The following is a 15,115-nucleotide window of genomic DNA, read 5'->3' as shown; positions in this document are numbered from 1 at the left end:
ATTATAAAATTTTATGTTGAGCTTGAACTTTTTTACTAAAGGTATTTTTTAATGTATTGAAAATGAACTCTTAATGAAGTTGTTCACTCTTTCCGCGAATGTATTGGTAACATTAATTGATTGATTTAAAAGTTAAAAAACAATCGGTATATACTTAGAGATTAATGTCATAATTAAGCCTGGTATGAATTAGTATATTTATATATGGTGCATTCCCTTCTAAAATATCTGAAATACCGGGTTTTTTTAAAATTACTTACAGAAATGCAAACTTGATTGTACATATTTTTCTTGGATATTTTTATAGATAGTAGATTTTCGATTTTTCATTTGACAAAAAGTAATTTTTATATGGTGACTTAATTTTTTTATGTGCCCAATCTATTTCATCCTTTTCATCCAGTACATCTCTACGTAAACGTGTATTTGCAAAATTTAAAAATTTTTTCAAAGCAAAAGTTCCTTTATTTTTGATTGACCTAATGAAAATCTATGCAGTTTTATAGTTTTGTGAAAAAACTTACATCGGAATTTTTCGATATTAAAGAATGGAATACCCCAAATGGATTAAAAAATGATTTTTTGTACCTCAAAAAAAAAAAAAACATTGTAAATAGAATAACATGCTATTTGTTTCTATTCGTATCATATTTTGGTTATTAAAAAATTCGGTTTTTGTGAATTTGAATTCTGAAACTAAACATAATTTAAAGCATTTTCTGTTTCTAAGAAGAGTTCGCTTGATTAAAAAAAAATCACTTAATATTCACAGACATTCATGTTTAGAAAGATCAATTGGTTGTTATTGATATGAAAAAAGTAATTCTTTTTTGTTAATAATTTTGCCCAAAATAATAAAAATATGTATTTACTGACAAATGAAATTTGGCTAAATAAACTCACAATTACCTAAAGACTAAGAAAAATTATCATTTACATATTTTTGCCAGGCTTATTCATAGCATTCTATATGGATTTTTGAAAGTATTTTGATTGTTTATACAATTATATATAATTGATTAAATTTTAACTTAATATAATAGATAATCTCTATCAAACAAATAATAAAAAAATAAGAAAAGTTCATGACTAAAAGTTTGTCTACCTGCTTTTTGGACAATTTGGCATTGCAATCAGTTGTTTTTCATCAGAAAGTAGCTTTAAGAATGCTGTACAAACTTTGATTTAAAAAAAGAAATAAATATAAAATATTAAAAACTTATATAATGTATTAATTGTTTCTGTAAATTTTAAACAATAAACATGTCAAAAGACTTAATTAATGTTACAAAGATGGATATGTACAGTACATAATTGTGTATTTGCACATAAAATTAATGTAAACTACAAACTTTAGTTAGGAATTATAAATTTTCAAAACATTCTGCACATATATTCTCAGATCATATTCACGAAAATGTATGAAGGCATAAGTATGAAAAAATCAAAATAAACATGTTCACTAAATACGTAAGGCCATAAATTTTAATTATTTCACTTTTTGTCACCGCCCCCCTCCTCCGAGTTTTTCGAAAGAATCCAGGGGGGAAAACAAATAATTTGAAAAAAAGGAAAATTTTTTATATTTTTTGATGTTTTTTGATTAAAAAACGATAAAAATAACAAATTTGCATTTAAAGGATTCAAAACGTCGTTCAAAACGTGATTTGGGACATGTTCTTGGTGACTATATAAACGCTTTATATATGGATAATTGCTACAATATATAATACTTTTATATAGTATCTCCAAAATTGTATTAAATATATAGCAAAACACCCTTTAAAATATGCTAAATAAATTATTAAAATATTGGATTTATGTAGTGGCTGATTTTCAATTTCTATATATAATGGATAACTAACATTTTTATTAATATCTATTAACTTACACGTGCAAAAAACAGCTAAAAACAAAAACCATAATGTAGAGAATGCTAAGATAAATTAAAATCTCTTCTCTTAACGAAAATGTAAGTCAAAACTCGTTCTTTCAATATTTTTTGTTTCAAAATCTTATTTTTGAAAATTTTTAACTAATTTTGTATTGAATTTTGTTTTATTTATTCCTTGCTCTTGATTGTGATTTTCATAATTGAACTGAATTGTCCCAAAACACGTTTTGACTGTCTAACCGGGAATTGTGCTCTTATTTTTGTAAACAAATATATTTCATGTTATATTGCATATATTTAGAAACTTTGGAAAATAATGCAAAATTTGCAAACTTTGGAAAATAATGTATCTTCGATATTATATAGATACTAGTGGGTCAAAAATATAGCTAACATATAGGACGTTTCCATAGTGTTTGTATAGATATAATATAGTGTTTATATTGCAACAGTATTTAAATATTTTAGCTATATTTTTAACTCCAAACGACTTACCGGGATATTATATATGAACCTAACTTGCTTTAACAACGCATAAATCTATGGAAATTTAGATGAAAAATTTTGCGAGTCACTTGACCAAATTGTTTTCTTAAATTTTAATTTTGTGAAATTTTATTTCAATTTTGGCTTAAAACTTTGAAATAATAAAAACGAAAAATTTTTTTAATGTGTTTATTTAATTAAAGTTTAACGTTTAAAAATGGAAAAAAAACTAAAAAAAGTAGTAGAAAAAATTCATCAAAATCCTCATGCGACTTAAAGTGAATAATTAAATTTAATAGCCTAAGTCATTTTTTATTACTGATGTTATCTGGATTCAAATATTAAATAATGTTCTAAAAAAACATATAGAATATATAAACTTCAAAGCACATGAATATATACCTAAGTATTTCATGAAATTTCCACATCTATAATTTAATTTAATTTAACTTGTTTTAAATATATTCGTCAGCAATTCGAAAGATCAAAACAACGCTTTCTTATCTTTCTAATTGTACCAACAAGTATTTACTATATATAATGATAAGAAGAGAACGGATAGAAAATAATAACTTAAATGACTTACTTATTGTTCAATAGATTTCGTAAAGTATTAATATAAAATGTTTTCCAGTAACAAAATTTAATTATTTAATTAATTTTCTTCCAAATTTATTAATTAAAAAAAATATTATAGTAAAATGGAAAAATAAAAGTTTTTAATATTAGCTAAGTCCGCTAATCTTTTAAAAAGGATAGTTATTGAGTGTTTTATGTAGATATTTGATTGAAAATTTATTCTACAACTATTAAACATTTCTTACATTCTATTTATTAATAACAAAATAAAATTAATTTTCAAATATGTAAAAGCAAAATTCAAGGTTTTGATTCAAAGTCAATTTCCAAAATAAAGTTTTTGAAAAACAACATCCACATACAATTGAAGTTTTGAACGAAAAGCAAAAGAGAATTTGAGAAGGCTTCATTTTTTTTATTTTAATATAATATGTATTTATATAGAATAGATCTATAATTCTGTACTGTAACCAAGTCAGTATTTACTATATCTTGTTTCATTTGATAAAATTATTGAAGATGTCGCTTTTTAGAATACCTACAGATATTTGCCCCAGTGTAAAAACAAACATACAACCTTGCTCAATGCATAATCTTGGATAGTCATGAAAAGTCAATGGTGTTTATCCAATCGAAAAATTACATTTGATAATATTATTTGCTTCGTGTTCGTTTAATTTGGGTGAAAAATACATAAAGCATGCGAATAAGTAATTATAATAGACAAAATGAACGAGAAAATACTACAGTGAACACAAACAGTTACATAAAATGCTAGAACTTTGCAGTCTTTACAAATACATTATTCACCATTATTGTCGTCATATTCATATATATATATAGAACAATACAGATACTTACTATCCTAAAGTGAAAGAAAAAAGTTTTCATTTTTATACAAATATTTATAGTACGAACGAATTGTTTATAATTCTTAGAAAGTTAACTAATAATAAGTATTAAGTGTCAAGTTTTGAAAAAATCAGTGTACTACGAAGACAAAAATTCTTTCAAATACATTGCTTAGATATATGTAGATAAATATAAGTAAATTCATAAATATAGTTTATAAAATGAATCACAAAACGATTTACATATCTACGACTTTATTAGTTATAGTATTTATAACTAATTTGGATTTCATACAAGCCATAGATGAACAGGTACGCATTTATTATATTGAATTTTTCATAATTAGTATGCTAAATATGATCAAGAAGTTTTTTTTTTTGAAACACATATATAACACAAGCAGAAAATGGAGAATGTTTCGGAATAATATATCTACATATATAGTTGCTATGCATTTCTTTCTACGATAATACTTTTCAATAACTTCAATACAGATTTGTGTGTGCGTCATATATGAGTGGTGTCGTGTGTGTCGTATATGTGTGGGTTTTGAGTGAAAGCTTTTGATCCATCTGTTAACCTGCAACCATTTTGTTCTATTCCTCAAATATCTAGTATATGAAGTTTATAACTTGAATAATAATATTGACTTACTTTACCATATTTTGGAGTAAAATAAACGCAATTAAATTTAAATTTTAAGTAAAACCATAATTTTTATGAAATTTCCTACGAATATAATATATAAGTGTTCCTATCTAAATAAATTAATAATGTTTCGGTTATATTTTTTATGATTTATCATTTGTGAATACATATTGACGAAAGCATATTATAAAATAAAATTTTCATGTTAAGTAGCGCTGATTTTAACAAAAAAAAAATATATTTTCAGAAATTGAATAATGAGACTCTTCACGAATTTCTTTCATATACGGTTCTAAAAAGGAAACCCAAGATTGCTCTATATTTATGTAAACGAATGTTTTTTTGCTTTTTAATTTGACAGACCTATGAAAATTACGATAGAGAGAGAGACATGTATATATTAAAATATTATATACATGTAGTCATGCGCAGTTACAAAACTTCAAATTCTAATTTATAGCTTCTCGTCCTTTCTCTCAATCTAGTTATTCATTTAAAAAATATTTTTTATTGAAGTAAGTACTGTATAAAAAAAAATCAAAAAATAGATTCAGTGGTTTAGTTTTTCACAAAAGACATGATAAAAATAAATGATCATTTTACAGAATTTATAATTTTGTTTCAAGCTTTTGAAGTTGAAAAATTTTATACATCAAAACTTTTTCGGAACAATGATTAATTTAAAAGTTAACATTTTTTAAAAATAATTTTTGAAAAGATAACAGGGTTATAATAATTTTAGTGAAATATATATTAAGATAAATAAAAATTTTCATTTTTTTTCTTTCTTACAAATCTCAAAGATAATGATGTCTTTGAAATAAGATCTATGGTGGGGACAAAAGTTTACTATAACATTTAGTGCATAATATTATAAAATAAACCAACCTTCAATTTCTTGCATTTAATCATCATTTGATTTTGGTACAAGCGATGAGAGATCAATACATTTCTTTCATACAGGGTTAAAAAACTTGAGTTTTCTCTGTTTAAACGTGTTATATAAAATATATATATTAAGTTTAAATATAATACCTACATCTATTTAATTTTTTATTATATTTACATATATGTTATATTTGTCTTTATAATATTTCACTTCTTCTTATTATTTTTCATTAATTTTTAAATGTATAGAAATTAGATAAATCTGCACCTGTGTCAATTGCTTCAACAATCACAACTAATAAGCAAGGCTCACTTATTACACCAAGTCAACAAACAAATACATTGACTACTACTTCAGCCAGCTCAGGGAGCTCTACAATAGCCAAAGACGAAATTTACATTGATGATGATGGTACAGATGGTTCTGGTGACCGAAGAGGAAATGTATAGTTGAAATTTAATTAAAATAAATAATATGCTACGATATAAATTATTTTCTTAGGTTCATGGTGATCTAGAAAAGGATGATGAAGACGATTATTCAGGATCAGGTTATGGTGACGATGATGAAGATACTAGCAGGCATTCAATAAATCGTAATACAAATTATAACAAAGGACATACTGGTGATTCGGACTCAAAACAAGACATCTCAAGTTCAGGTGATGGTCCAACATTTGAAGACAATGATGACGAAAATGATGATGATCTGTGGACGGATACATCAAAACCAGAACTACCCGAAACTCCTCACATACAAGAAGAACATAGTCAGTTTGCATGGCTTATTTATTTTATTATTTATTTTTCATACATATTATAATTTTCCTTACATCGTCATTCGCAAAAATTATTATTGAATTGATTTTGCTCTAGTACCTTTAAAATATCTTCAAAAGCAAAAAACTAAGAACCTTAGAGACCAAACGGCTAACTTTTTTTGTATAAACTTAAGGATTTTATTTCAAGTAATCCAAGTATAAAAACCTTAATTTTTTTCAAAATATGTCAATTTTATTGTTAGGTATATATTTTTTAAAATTAAAGTTCTAGTTCAAACGTTGTTGACTCGACTTAAAATTCACAATCAAGTATAAGTTAAAGTATAAAGCAATTTGTAAACGAGCGCAATATGTGTGTTAAGCGTAAACTTATGATTTTTTACCTCAATATGTTTATGTATGTGTGTTTTCGTTGGAAATAGATTAACTAACTGACTTTTGATAAAATATGATTTGTTTTAAATTATCTGTCAATTTGTTTTGATTTACTTCATCTTTATAATCATCAATATTTTTATATTTATATAAATACATATCATACATTAAAACCAATAATTTCATATTTTTGTCCTATTAAATCAGCAATCATAATATATAATATATAATATATATTTCTTCATTGGAAAATATAAATTATTCATAATGATCGCATGATTCATTTAGTTTTAGTTCGATTCGTTTTATATCTTACACGACAACATACTTAATGAAAAAAGTGAAAACTATCACAGACTTTAGTTTCACAACTAATTGATTTTTGTCATTATTGCACATTAAAATAATGCTTTTCTTTTGTTAAATATACATTTATGTGAAAAACTCTAATATAATCAATAACATACTAGCTATAAAAAACACAAAAATAAAAATGCTATAAAAATAACAATAATTTAAATTATAATAGCAATGAAAAGGCAAATTCAAAACAATTTAGACCTAAATATGTTTGGAAGTTGTAATAATGAATAATATGATTTTGAATTTTTGACTTTTTGTGTGAAAAATAGTCTTTAAAATTTGGGTGCTAAAAATATATATAGAAAAATGGAGTTTAACTAATAATTGAATTGTTATATATTAATAGGAAAGTTTTATATATTTTTTATTACAATAATTTGAAACCGATTAGGGTCAATTCATTTAATTATTCATTATTCCTTCCATGGACTTTCAGAAAGTGTAAAAAAAATTTTTGATATTGTTCTTGCCTTATAATAGTAAATTTTAAACAACATGATCACATTCTTGATATGTAAAACTAATAATTTTCATTTATATTTTCAGTTCCTGACTACAATAAGCCTGATATAAACAAGGATTTCGGCATAAGCGAAGAAGATACCATTCCGAAACATACAAACTCTGAACAAGATATTATTAATCATAATAACAATAATAATCCATTTAAAGAAACAGACGTTATAATGAATAAAAATGACGATAGAACAACCAGCTTTTTTGCTCAACCTGGCATCTTAGCTGGTATGTATTTTGGTTAGTGTTGTGCTATAATTTTTTTTTATTTTCAATTTAATTTTTTAAAACAACAGATACTATGTTTTTACTTTAATCAATATTTACTTACTTACTTTTCAGCTGTCATTGGAGGAGCTGTTGTAGGATTACTCTGTGCAATTTTAGTGGTGATGTTTATTGTTTATCGAATGAGAAAAAAGGATGAAGGATCGTACGCTCTGGATGAGCCAAAAAGGTCTCCCACTGCAAATACTTATGCGAAAAGCACACATAATCGAGAATTTTATGCCTAAAATGGTTGCATATAGAATTAAATATAAATACATAAAATATATTAATTAAATATAAACGTTTTCGTTAGAAAAACAACAAAAATAAAAAAAAAAACTTATTTACAGTCCTGGAAGAGTACGGGAACCTCGTTCCCGGGAAATTTACAAAAATCTTAACGAAATATTGAATTTTTAAGAAAAGAATGGGGAAATTTTATAATTTGAAAATTAAAATTTGTAGAATTACTAAAAAAAAATTTATAAAATTGACTAAATTTAGGCTTTTTTTCATTATCTTGGAGTAACTATAATTTTGGGAATGAGTTTGGTTCCCGGGAAAAATTAACTTTTTCCATGTCTGACAGAAAGTAGTAAAACTGTGAAATGCTAGCCTGTAATATTTTTTAACATACAAAGATTAGAGTGAACAAAAATAGTTTTCGCATTTTATATTTTTGATTCTTCTTTATTGAGAAATTCTGATTGAAGAATAAGCATAAAAATATGTAAACAATCAAAAATAATAATTATATTTTTCCACGACGCATTTTCTATTTTTAGTCGCTATGACGCGTAAATAAATAGTAGAACAGATCAACAAAGTGTTGATCTATAAGAAATACTGCAATAAATTACTGAGTTAGACCTTTAGTTTGTTACTATCAACGTGTAATCATAGTTTGTAAGTTTTTAGCTATAAAAGAACAGGTTCGTTCTAAAATATAAGCTTTTGAAAATGTCAGCTTAGAACCTTTCGTCACAGGTGGAATATAGAGACAGAATTGCACAGAAAATATCTGGGATCAGAATTATTTTATATAAAGTCAAATCCAAATTTCATAAAAAGTTATAAAATATAACAAAATCATATTGTAGCTACAGTTCAAATTAAAATATTATTCTCCACTATCCCAGTGCCATATTTCTTTAAAAAAGCCACCTCATTAAACAATTTAAGTTATTTAATGATTAACGGTATTCATTTTTTTTTAATTTTTAAAAAATAATTTTAAAAGCCTAAACTTTTCTTTAAAAAAATATATTTTAATATTATATATATTAAATACACAACGGAAAAGAAATTCAAATTAACTAATTTATTAATCTCTCCACACGTAGAACTCGAACTTCTACCAAAATCAGAACCAATGGATTTTTATAGCGAAAAAAGCTTTGACATCTACCTACTTGCAAATTGTACACTAATTTTTTTTATTTTTTAAAAAAATATGTATCTGTAAACACAGATTTAAAATTGAATAATAGCTAATAATTAATGAACGAAATAAATATAGAATTCTGTGAACGAAATTTTAATTAGAGTTTTGTCCATTAGAAATTTGTAATCATTGATATCTTATAATTGAACGATATTGAAATAAACAGTATACCTAAAACACGTTTTTGCTTAAAGTAGTATGATGCAACGTTTTTGTACGTGAAAATAAAATGATGTCATAAACTTTTTTACTAACTGATCTAACTTTTCATCAATGATTTCACTTCTTTTCATTTATTTTTAAAAAATCAACATGACATTTGATGTAATATGAAAGCAAAATGTTGTTAACTTAAATTATAGTAGATAATGAATGATTAAGAATATTAGAAGTTATTAAAAAAATAAATTAATAAGGATTCATATAATTTACTGACTAAATCTTAATGTAACTATAAAAACATTGAAAATGTAAATAAAACAGACTACCTAAATAACTATATAAACAGTGTAGTATTATTTATTTAAAAAATTATAATAAACCGGCTTGTTTTATATAAGATAATATTAGTTAAGTAGTGATATCATAGAATGAGTGTGAAATTTGTACTAAACTATATATTGTTGTGAAATTTTCCAACGATACAAATTCCACAGTAAAAGTTAAAGGTAAAAAGAAAGTCTACTTAGCACTGTATAAAAGTACAATTTCAGTGTTTAGCGTGACGAGCGTAAGGTTGTCGGTTTGAGACTCGAAATCATGAAAAACTTTTCTGACTCCAATCGTGCTCAAAATTTACTGAGGTCTTTTAGAAACCCTTCGGGACCTTCTGGGACAGCTAAGTGAATTTTGAGGGCGCCTGCTTGGGATGACAGATAAAAAGCTAAAACCCATTCCTCGGCGTTTACTGAGAAAGCTTACGATTTCACAGTATGAAGTACAATAGGACTCTTTAGAGACCGCGGTGCGAGCCATACTAAAATAGATCTAGTAAACCCTACCCTACCCTAAGTACAATTTTCCTTCTAAATTTGTTGTTATCTAACAAATTATTTAAATACTATACCCTTCGTACCTACCTATCTTATATTGTAAACAATCTAAAAACGCATCCGAAAGAATTAATATGTTTTTTGATATAAAAATGCATTGTTTAATATCCACGTACAAAAACCTAAAAGATATGAATCTATCTTAATAATCAATTCGTATACTCTTTTCGTAAATGTTTCGCAATAGTACTTAATTGCATGTTTGTTGTACCCTCATAGATAGATCCAACTTTGACGTCACGATAGAACTTCTCCTGGGGAAAATCCGTAGTAAATCCTATACCACCCATCCAATCAATACATTTAATAGAAATTGCTTGGGCTACTTCACTAGCAAAGCATTTGGCAAATGCAGCTTCTTTTGCAAATTCTTTTCCGTTCTCCACTAAGCGAGCAGCATTGTATGTAAGTAGTCGGGCTGCTTCGAGCTGCATAGCCATGTTAGCAACTTGATATTGCATGCCTTGAAAAGAAAATATATCCTGTCCGAATTGTTTGCGTTCCAGCAAATAAGGCATTGTGGCGTCCAATGTACCTTGAGCAATGCCTACCATTTGAGCTGCGATTCCTACTCGTCCCTCATTGAGGAATCCAGCTGCATATTTATATCCATGACCTAAGCATCCTAAAATGTTTTCTTCTGGTACATGGCAGTTTTCAAAATGTAGCTGACACGTTCCAGATGCACGCAATCCAAGTTTTGATTCTTTTTTACCAATAGTAAATCCTTCGGTGTCACGATCAACAATAAATGTTGTAATACCTTTGTATCCTTTCGAAGGATCAGCATTAGCCATCACAAGAAAAACACCAGCAATATCAGAATTGGAAATCCACATTTTGGAACCATTCAGTACATAATGACTGCCCTCTTTTTTAGCAATGGTTTTTAAAGAAAATGCATCTGAACCAGATGAAGTTTCAGAAAGAGCAAAACTTCCCGCGAATTCTTGAGCAAGTTTAGGCAAATATTTATCCTTTTGTTCTTGTGTCCCAAGCTTATTTAACAAAGCAATAATTAGTGTATTATGAATATCCACTAAAATAGCAACACTAGCATCTACTTTTGATAGCTCCTCGATCGTCAAAATAGTGGTCATAAAGTTCGAAGCGGTCCCTCCATATTCTTCTCTAGCTTCAATACCCATTAATCCATTATCAAACAGGGCTTTAACCAAATTTTCATCAAGTTTTCCTTCAGTGTCCATTTGTTTTACTAAAGGTGACACTTGTTCTTGTGCGAACTTTCGCACTGTTTCCTTCACTATTTGCTCATCCATTGTTAACTGTGTTAAAGCCGGTACTAATTTGTGGCACAAACGAACAATGGACTTTTGTTTCCATCTACAAACAAAGGATCTTGATAATGTCGAAATCATCTCTACAAAAACAATATTTATTTTTCTTTGAAACGTGTAAATTTCTAATGAACTAATGATATGTGTCTCGATCATATGTTGTGTTATTTATTCATTTATATTTGTTTGTATTAGATTCAATGTATAAATATTACATATATGTATACCAGATATATATATATATATATATGTATATATATATACATTCAAAGCTATTGCTTAAAAATTTTTTTTTACGGAGGTATATTGATAAAATTGAGAATAGTAGTGGAAATTAAAATAGATTACGCATTTCATGGCAAACTTTGTGCCTTCATGAAACTGAAATACACAAAAAATATACCAAATAATTTTTTTTTTCGGTTTTTTCGGTTCGGACGATTTTTCTAGATAAATACTGCACTTTTTACTTCAAAATGTGGTAAAATATGTTAAAAAAATAGAAAAAATAGTCGTCTAAAGAACGACATACTAAACCGCATTTCGAGGCTGCATATGTATCTTTACTTTTCGAACTCCTCATTTCACATTTTTGAACCCCTCATTTCACATTTTCGAACTCCTCATTTCACATTTTTGAACTCCTCATATCACATTTTTGAACTCCTCATTTCACATTTTTGAACCCCTCGTTTTCACATTTTCAAACCCCTCATTTCACATTTTCGTACTTCTCATGACCCTTTCACAATTTCATACACCTCACAACCCAAAGGACTCCCCACAGACCTTTAGGGTCCTCAAATAACAAAGAATTACAAAAAAAAAATTTTGGGGCACAGGTGACACACACACGGACGATTTTTCTAGATAAATACTGCACTTTTTACTTCAAAATGTGGTAAAATATGTTAAAAAAATAGAAAAAATAGTCGTCTAAAGAACGACCTACTATACCGCATTTCGAGTGTTCGAGTGGGAACTAAAGGGAAATATTTTACAATATTGGGAACTAAAGGGAACTATTTTGCACTAATGGGAACTATTTTGCACTATGGGAACTAAAGGGAACTATTTTGCACTATTGGGAACTATTTTACACTATTGGGAACTAAAGGGAACTATTAAACACTAATAAGAACTATTAGGAACAAAAAAAAATTGGGGCACAGGTGACACACACACACACAGACGACAAGTCGAGTTTAATACCGCATTTTTTCTTCGAAATGCGGTAAAAATAATAATAATGTTTTTATAAACCGTCTTTATTTATACTTATAAATAAGATAAATGCACTGAAATTATACTTTTTTTAGAAGATTAATCGAATTCAATAGAGCAAATTCAAGTCATATTTTTAAGACATATACTCTTTTCTTAAAATTTTTGCAATTGTGCTGAGTTGCATGTTGTTTGTGCCTTCATAAATTGCTCCAATTTTCACATCACGATAGAACTTCTCTTGGGGAAAATCTTTTGTAAATCCAACACCTCCCATCCAGTCAATGCATTTGATTGTAGCTTGTTGTGCCATTTCACTAGCAAAACATTTAGCCATTGCTGCTTCTTTTGCAAATTCTTTTCCATTTTCAACCATTCGAGCAGCATTATATGTAAGCAAACGAGCTGCTTCAAGTTGCATAGCAATATTAGCAACTTGGTATTGCATGCCTTGAAAAGAAAATATATCCTGTCCAAATTGTTTACGTTCCAGCAAATACGGCATTGTGGCGTCCAAAGCTCCTTGAGCAATTCCTATCATCTGGGCCCCAATACCAATTCGACCTTCATTGAGAAAGCCTGCCGCATATTTGTATCCATGACCGAATTGTCCTAATATATTTTCCTCTGGAACACGAACATTGTCGAGATGGAGAGTACACGTACCTGATGCACGAATACCCAATTTCGATTCCTTTTTACCGACACTAAATCCCTCCATATCACGTTCGACGATGAAAGTTGTGATGCCTTTGTAACCTTTCGAAGGATCAGCGTTAGCCATAATTAAAAATACTCCTGATAGATCAGAATTTGATATCCAGCATTTGGTTCCATTTAAAACGTAATGGTTCCCATCTTTTTTCGCTACAGTTTTTAACGAAAAGGCATCAGATCCCGCAGACGGCTCAGATAAACCAAAGCTTCCAGGGTACTCTTGTGCTAATTTGGGTAAATACTTCTCTTTTTGTGCTTTGGTTCCTAATTTGTTAAACAACGCCGTAACCAGTGTACTATGAATATCGACCAAAGCTGCTACTGAAGCATCTACTTTAGCCAGTTCTTCGACTGCTAAAATTGTCGTTAGAAAACCTGAGCCTGTACCGCCATACTCTTCAGCAATTTCTATTCCCATTAAACCATTCTCAAACAAGGCCTTGACGAGACCATCATCCAATTTATCCTCGTTGTCCATTTTTGAGACTAAGGGAGTAATTTTTTCCTGTGCGAACTTTCGAACCATCTCCTTCATCATTAATTCATCATCGGTTAATTTAGTTAAGTAAGGCATCTTAGGAGGAACTTGACTGCTAAATCTGCATTTTGGCACGTTATGTCGAAACAAGACACGTGGAATGGGACGAAACATTTTTGTATATTTATATATACAACAAAATAAAAACTACTAGAACGATGTTTCTGCTTTAAAAGCTTTAATCAAACTAAATTAAGAAAAAAACCTCAATACTATACAGAGTAGAGTCATTTATCACTGTGTTTAAGTATGTACTAAATATGATTTAAATCATTTGTATACGACATTATGTACTTAGAGAGACTGCCAAACGAAGGTTACTATAGACAGGTATTAAATTATATAATATACGAATAAATTGTTGTTTTATTGATGTGTCATAGATACCCTATACTTAGAAGATATATTTATAATTATTTAACAATAGATAACAATGTCGACTTTTATAAAAAAGATTGTTATGCTTTTAAGTGTAATTTTTATTTGAGCTTTTTATAGAAAAGCGTTTCATCTAGCAGTATTAACGTTTTCTTGTTTTCCACAAAGTATCTGACATGATGCATATGTATAATACATATATATATATATATATATATATATATATTTTGTACTTATAACTGGTTTTACCGCATTTCAAATTTATTTTTGAAAAATGGGAATATCGATCGTCCATTTAATTATAATATAATAATACTAAATTTTAAAAGAAAAAATAAATTTGCATATTTAATAATTAAATTTGTTTTCTTTTAAATTTGTGTGTACTCATTTTAGAAAAACAAATTTGTTATTAATTATGAAATGAATACTTTGACGAATTAGATCTATCTTATTTACAAATACACAAAAAAACTTGTTTTCCAAACTATTTCGGCAAATACATACCAAAATAAACACAGTAATTTTTGAATTTGACTGAATGTATTATAAAAAATTAAATATCTTATCGATATCGTGATTTCTCCGTGGAAATTGTTATTTCACACATATTATTATCATTATATGATCAATCTTATCAAACATCAAATCTATTTAGCTCATAAAAAATAAATTATATATTTTCGCCTACTTACTAGTAGTAGTACGTCACACGCGTCAGCAACAAGATAAGCTTATTTACCTTAGAAGAGATTTAAGCGAGATTGAAAATCATTTAGTGAAACGAACATAATAAAACAAATTTCGAAAT

The 15,115-nt window shown here is 27.5% G+C and overlaps 3 protein-coding genes across 5 annotated transcripts; 1 reads left to right on the top strand and 2 right to left on the bottom strand.

Moving 5' to 3' along the window:
* Nucleotides 1-3,571: 3,571 nt before the first annotated feature.
* LOC134831169 (syndecan) lies at nucleotides 3,572-9,573 on the top strand. 3 transcript variants are annotated; one of them, XM_063844831.1, is made up of 5 exons: nucleotides 3,572-4,122; nucleotides 5,597-5,791; nucleotides 5,850-6,009; nucleotides 7,414-7,623; nucleotides 7,726-9,573. In XM_063844831.1, exons 1-5 carry the CDS (start codon nucleotides 4,033-4,035, stop codon nucleotides 7,896-7,898), a joined length of 828 nt encoding a protein of 275 aa, XP_063700901.1. In that variant the 5' UTR covers nucleotides 3,572-4,032; the 3' UTR covers nucleotides 7,899-9,573. The 3 variants fall into 3 exon arrangements, with proteins under 3 accessions (XP_063700901.1, XP_063700898.1, XP_063700899.1); XM_063844828.1 differs by having other exon boundaries at nucleotides 5,850-6,117; nucleotides 7,726-9,567; XM_063844829.1 differs by having other exon boundaries at nucleotides 5,850-6,117; nucleotides 7,414-7,611; nucleotides 7,726-9,565.
* A 645-nt stretch (nucleotides 9,574-10,218) lies between these two features.
* LOC134829371 (short/branched chain specific acyl-CoA dehydrogenase, mitochondrial-like) lies at nucleotides 10,219-11,607 on the bottom strand. Its single transcript, XM_063842422.1, has one exon. The coding sequence runs from the start codon at nucleotides 11,601-11,603 to the stop codon at nucleotides 10,299-10,301; it is 1,305 nt and encodes a 434-aa protein (XP_063698492.1). The 5' UTR covers nucleotides 11,604-11,607; the 3' UTR covers nucleotides 10,219-10,298.
* Nucleotides 11,608-12,697: 1,090 nt separating this feature from the next.
* Nucleotides 12,698-14,134, bottom strand: LOC134829379 (short/branched chain specific acyl-CoA dehydrogenase, mitochondrial-like). The gene has a single exon (XM_063842429.1). The coding sequence runs from the start codon at nucleotides 14,038-14,040 to the stop codon at nucleotides 12,808-12,810; it is 1,233 nt and encodes a 410-aa protein (XP_063698499.1). The 5' UTR covers nucleotides 14,041-14,134; the 3' UTR covers nucleotides 12,698-12,807.
* Nucleotides 14,135-15,115: the final 981 nt, after the last annotated feature.

This window comes from Culicoides brevitarsis, chromosome 2 (assembly GCF_036172545.1).
Source record: "Culicoides brevitarsis isolate CSIRO-B50_1 chromosome 2, AGI_CSIRO_Cbre_v1, whole genome shotgun sequence".
NCBI classification, from domain to species: domain Eukaryota; kingdom Metazoa; phylum Arthropoda; class Insecta; order Diptera; family Ceratopogonidae; genus Culicoides; species Culicoides brevitarsis.
Note: the sequence above shows the minus strand (reverse complement) of the source record. Positions and strands in the feature narration are given on the sequence as shown.

Coding starts and splice junctions, on each gene's coding strand:
- LOC134831169 (XM_063844828.1), top strand. CDS start 4,033: ATGAATCACAAAACGATTTACATATCTACGACTTTATTAGTTATAGTA. Junction 4,123..5,596: donor TACAAGCCATAGATGAACAG/GTACGCATTTAT, acceptor TTAAATGTATAG/AAATTAGATAAATCTGCACC. Junction 7,624..7,725: donor CTTAGCTGGTATGTATTTTG/GTTAGTGTTGTG, acceptor CTTACTTTTCAG/CTGTCATTGGAGGAGCTGTT.
- LOC134829371 (XM_063842422.1), bottom strand. CDS start 11,603: ATGATCGAGACACATATCATTAGTTCATTAGAAATTTACACGTTTCAA.
- LOC134829379 (XM_063842429.1), bottom strand. CDS start 14,040: ATGTTTCGTCCCATTCCACGTGTCTTGTTTCGACATAACGTGCCAAAA.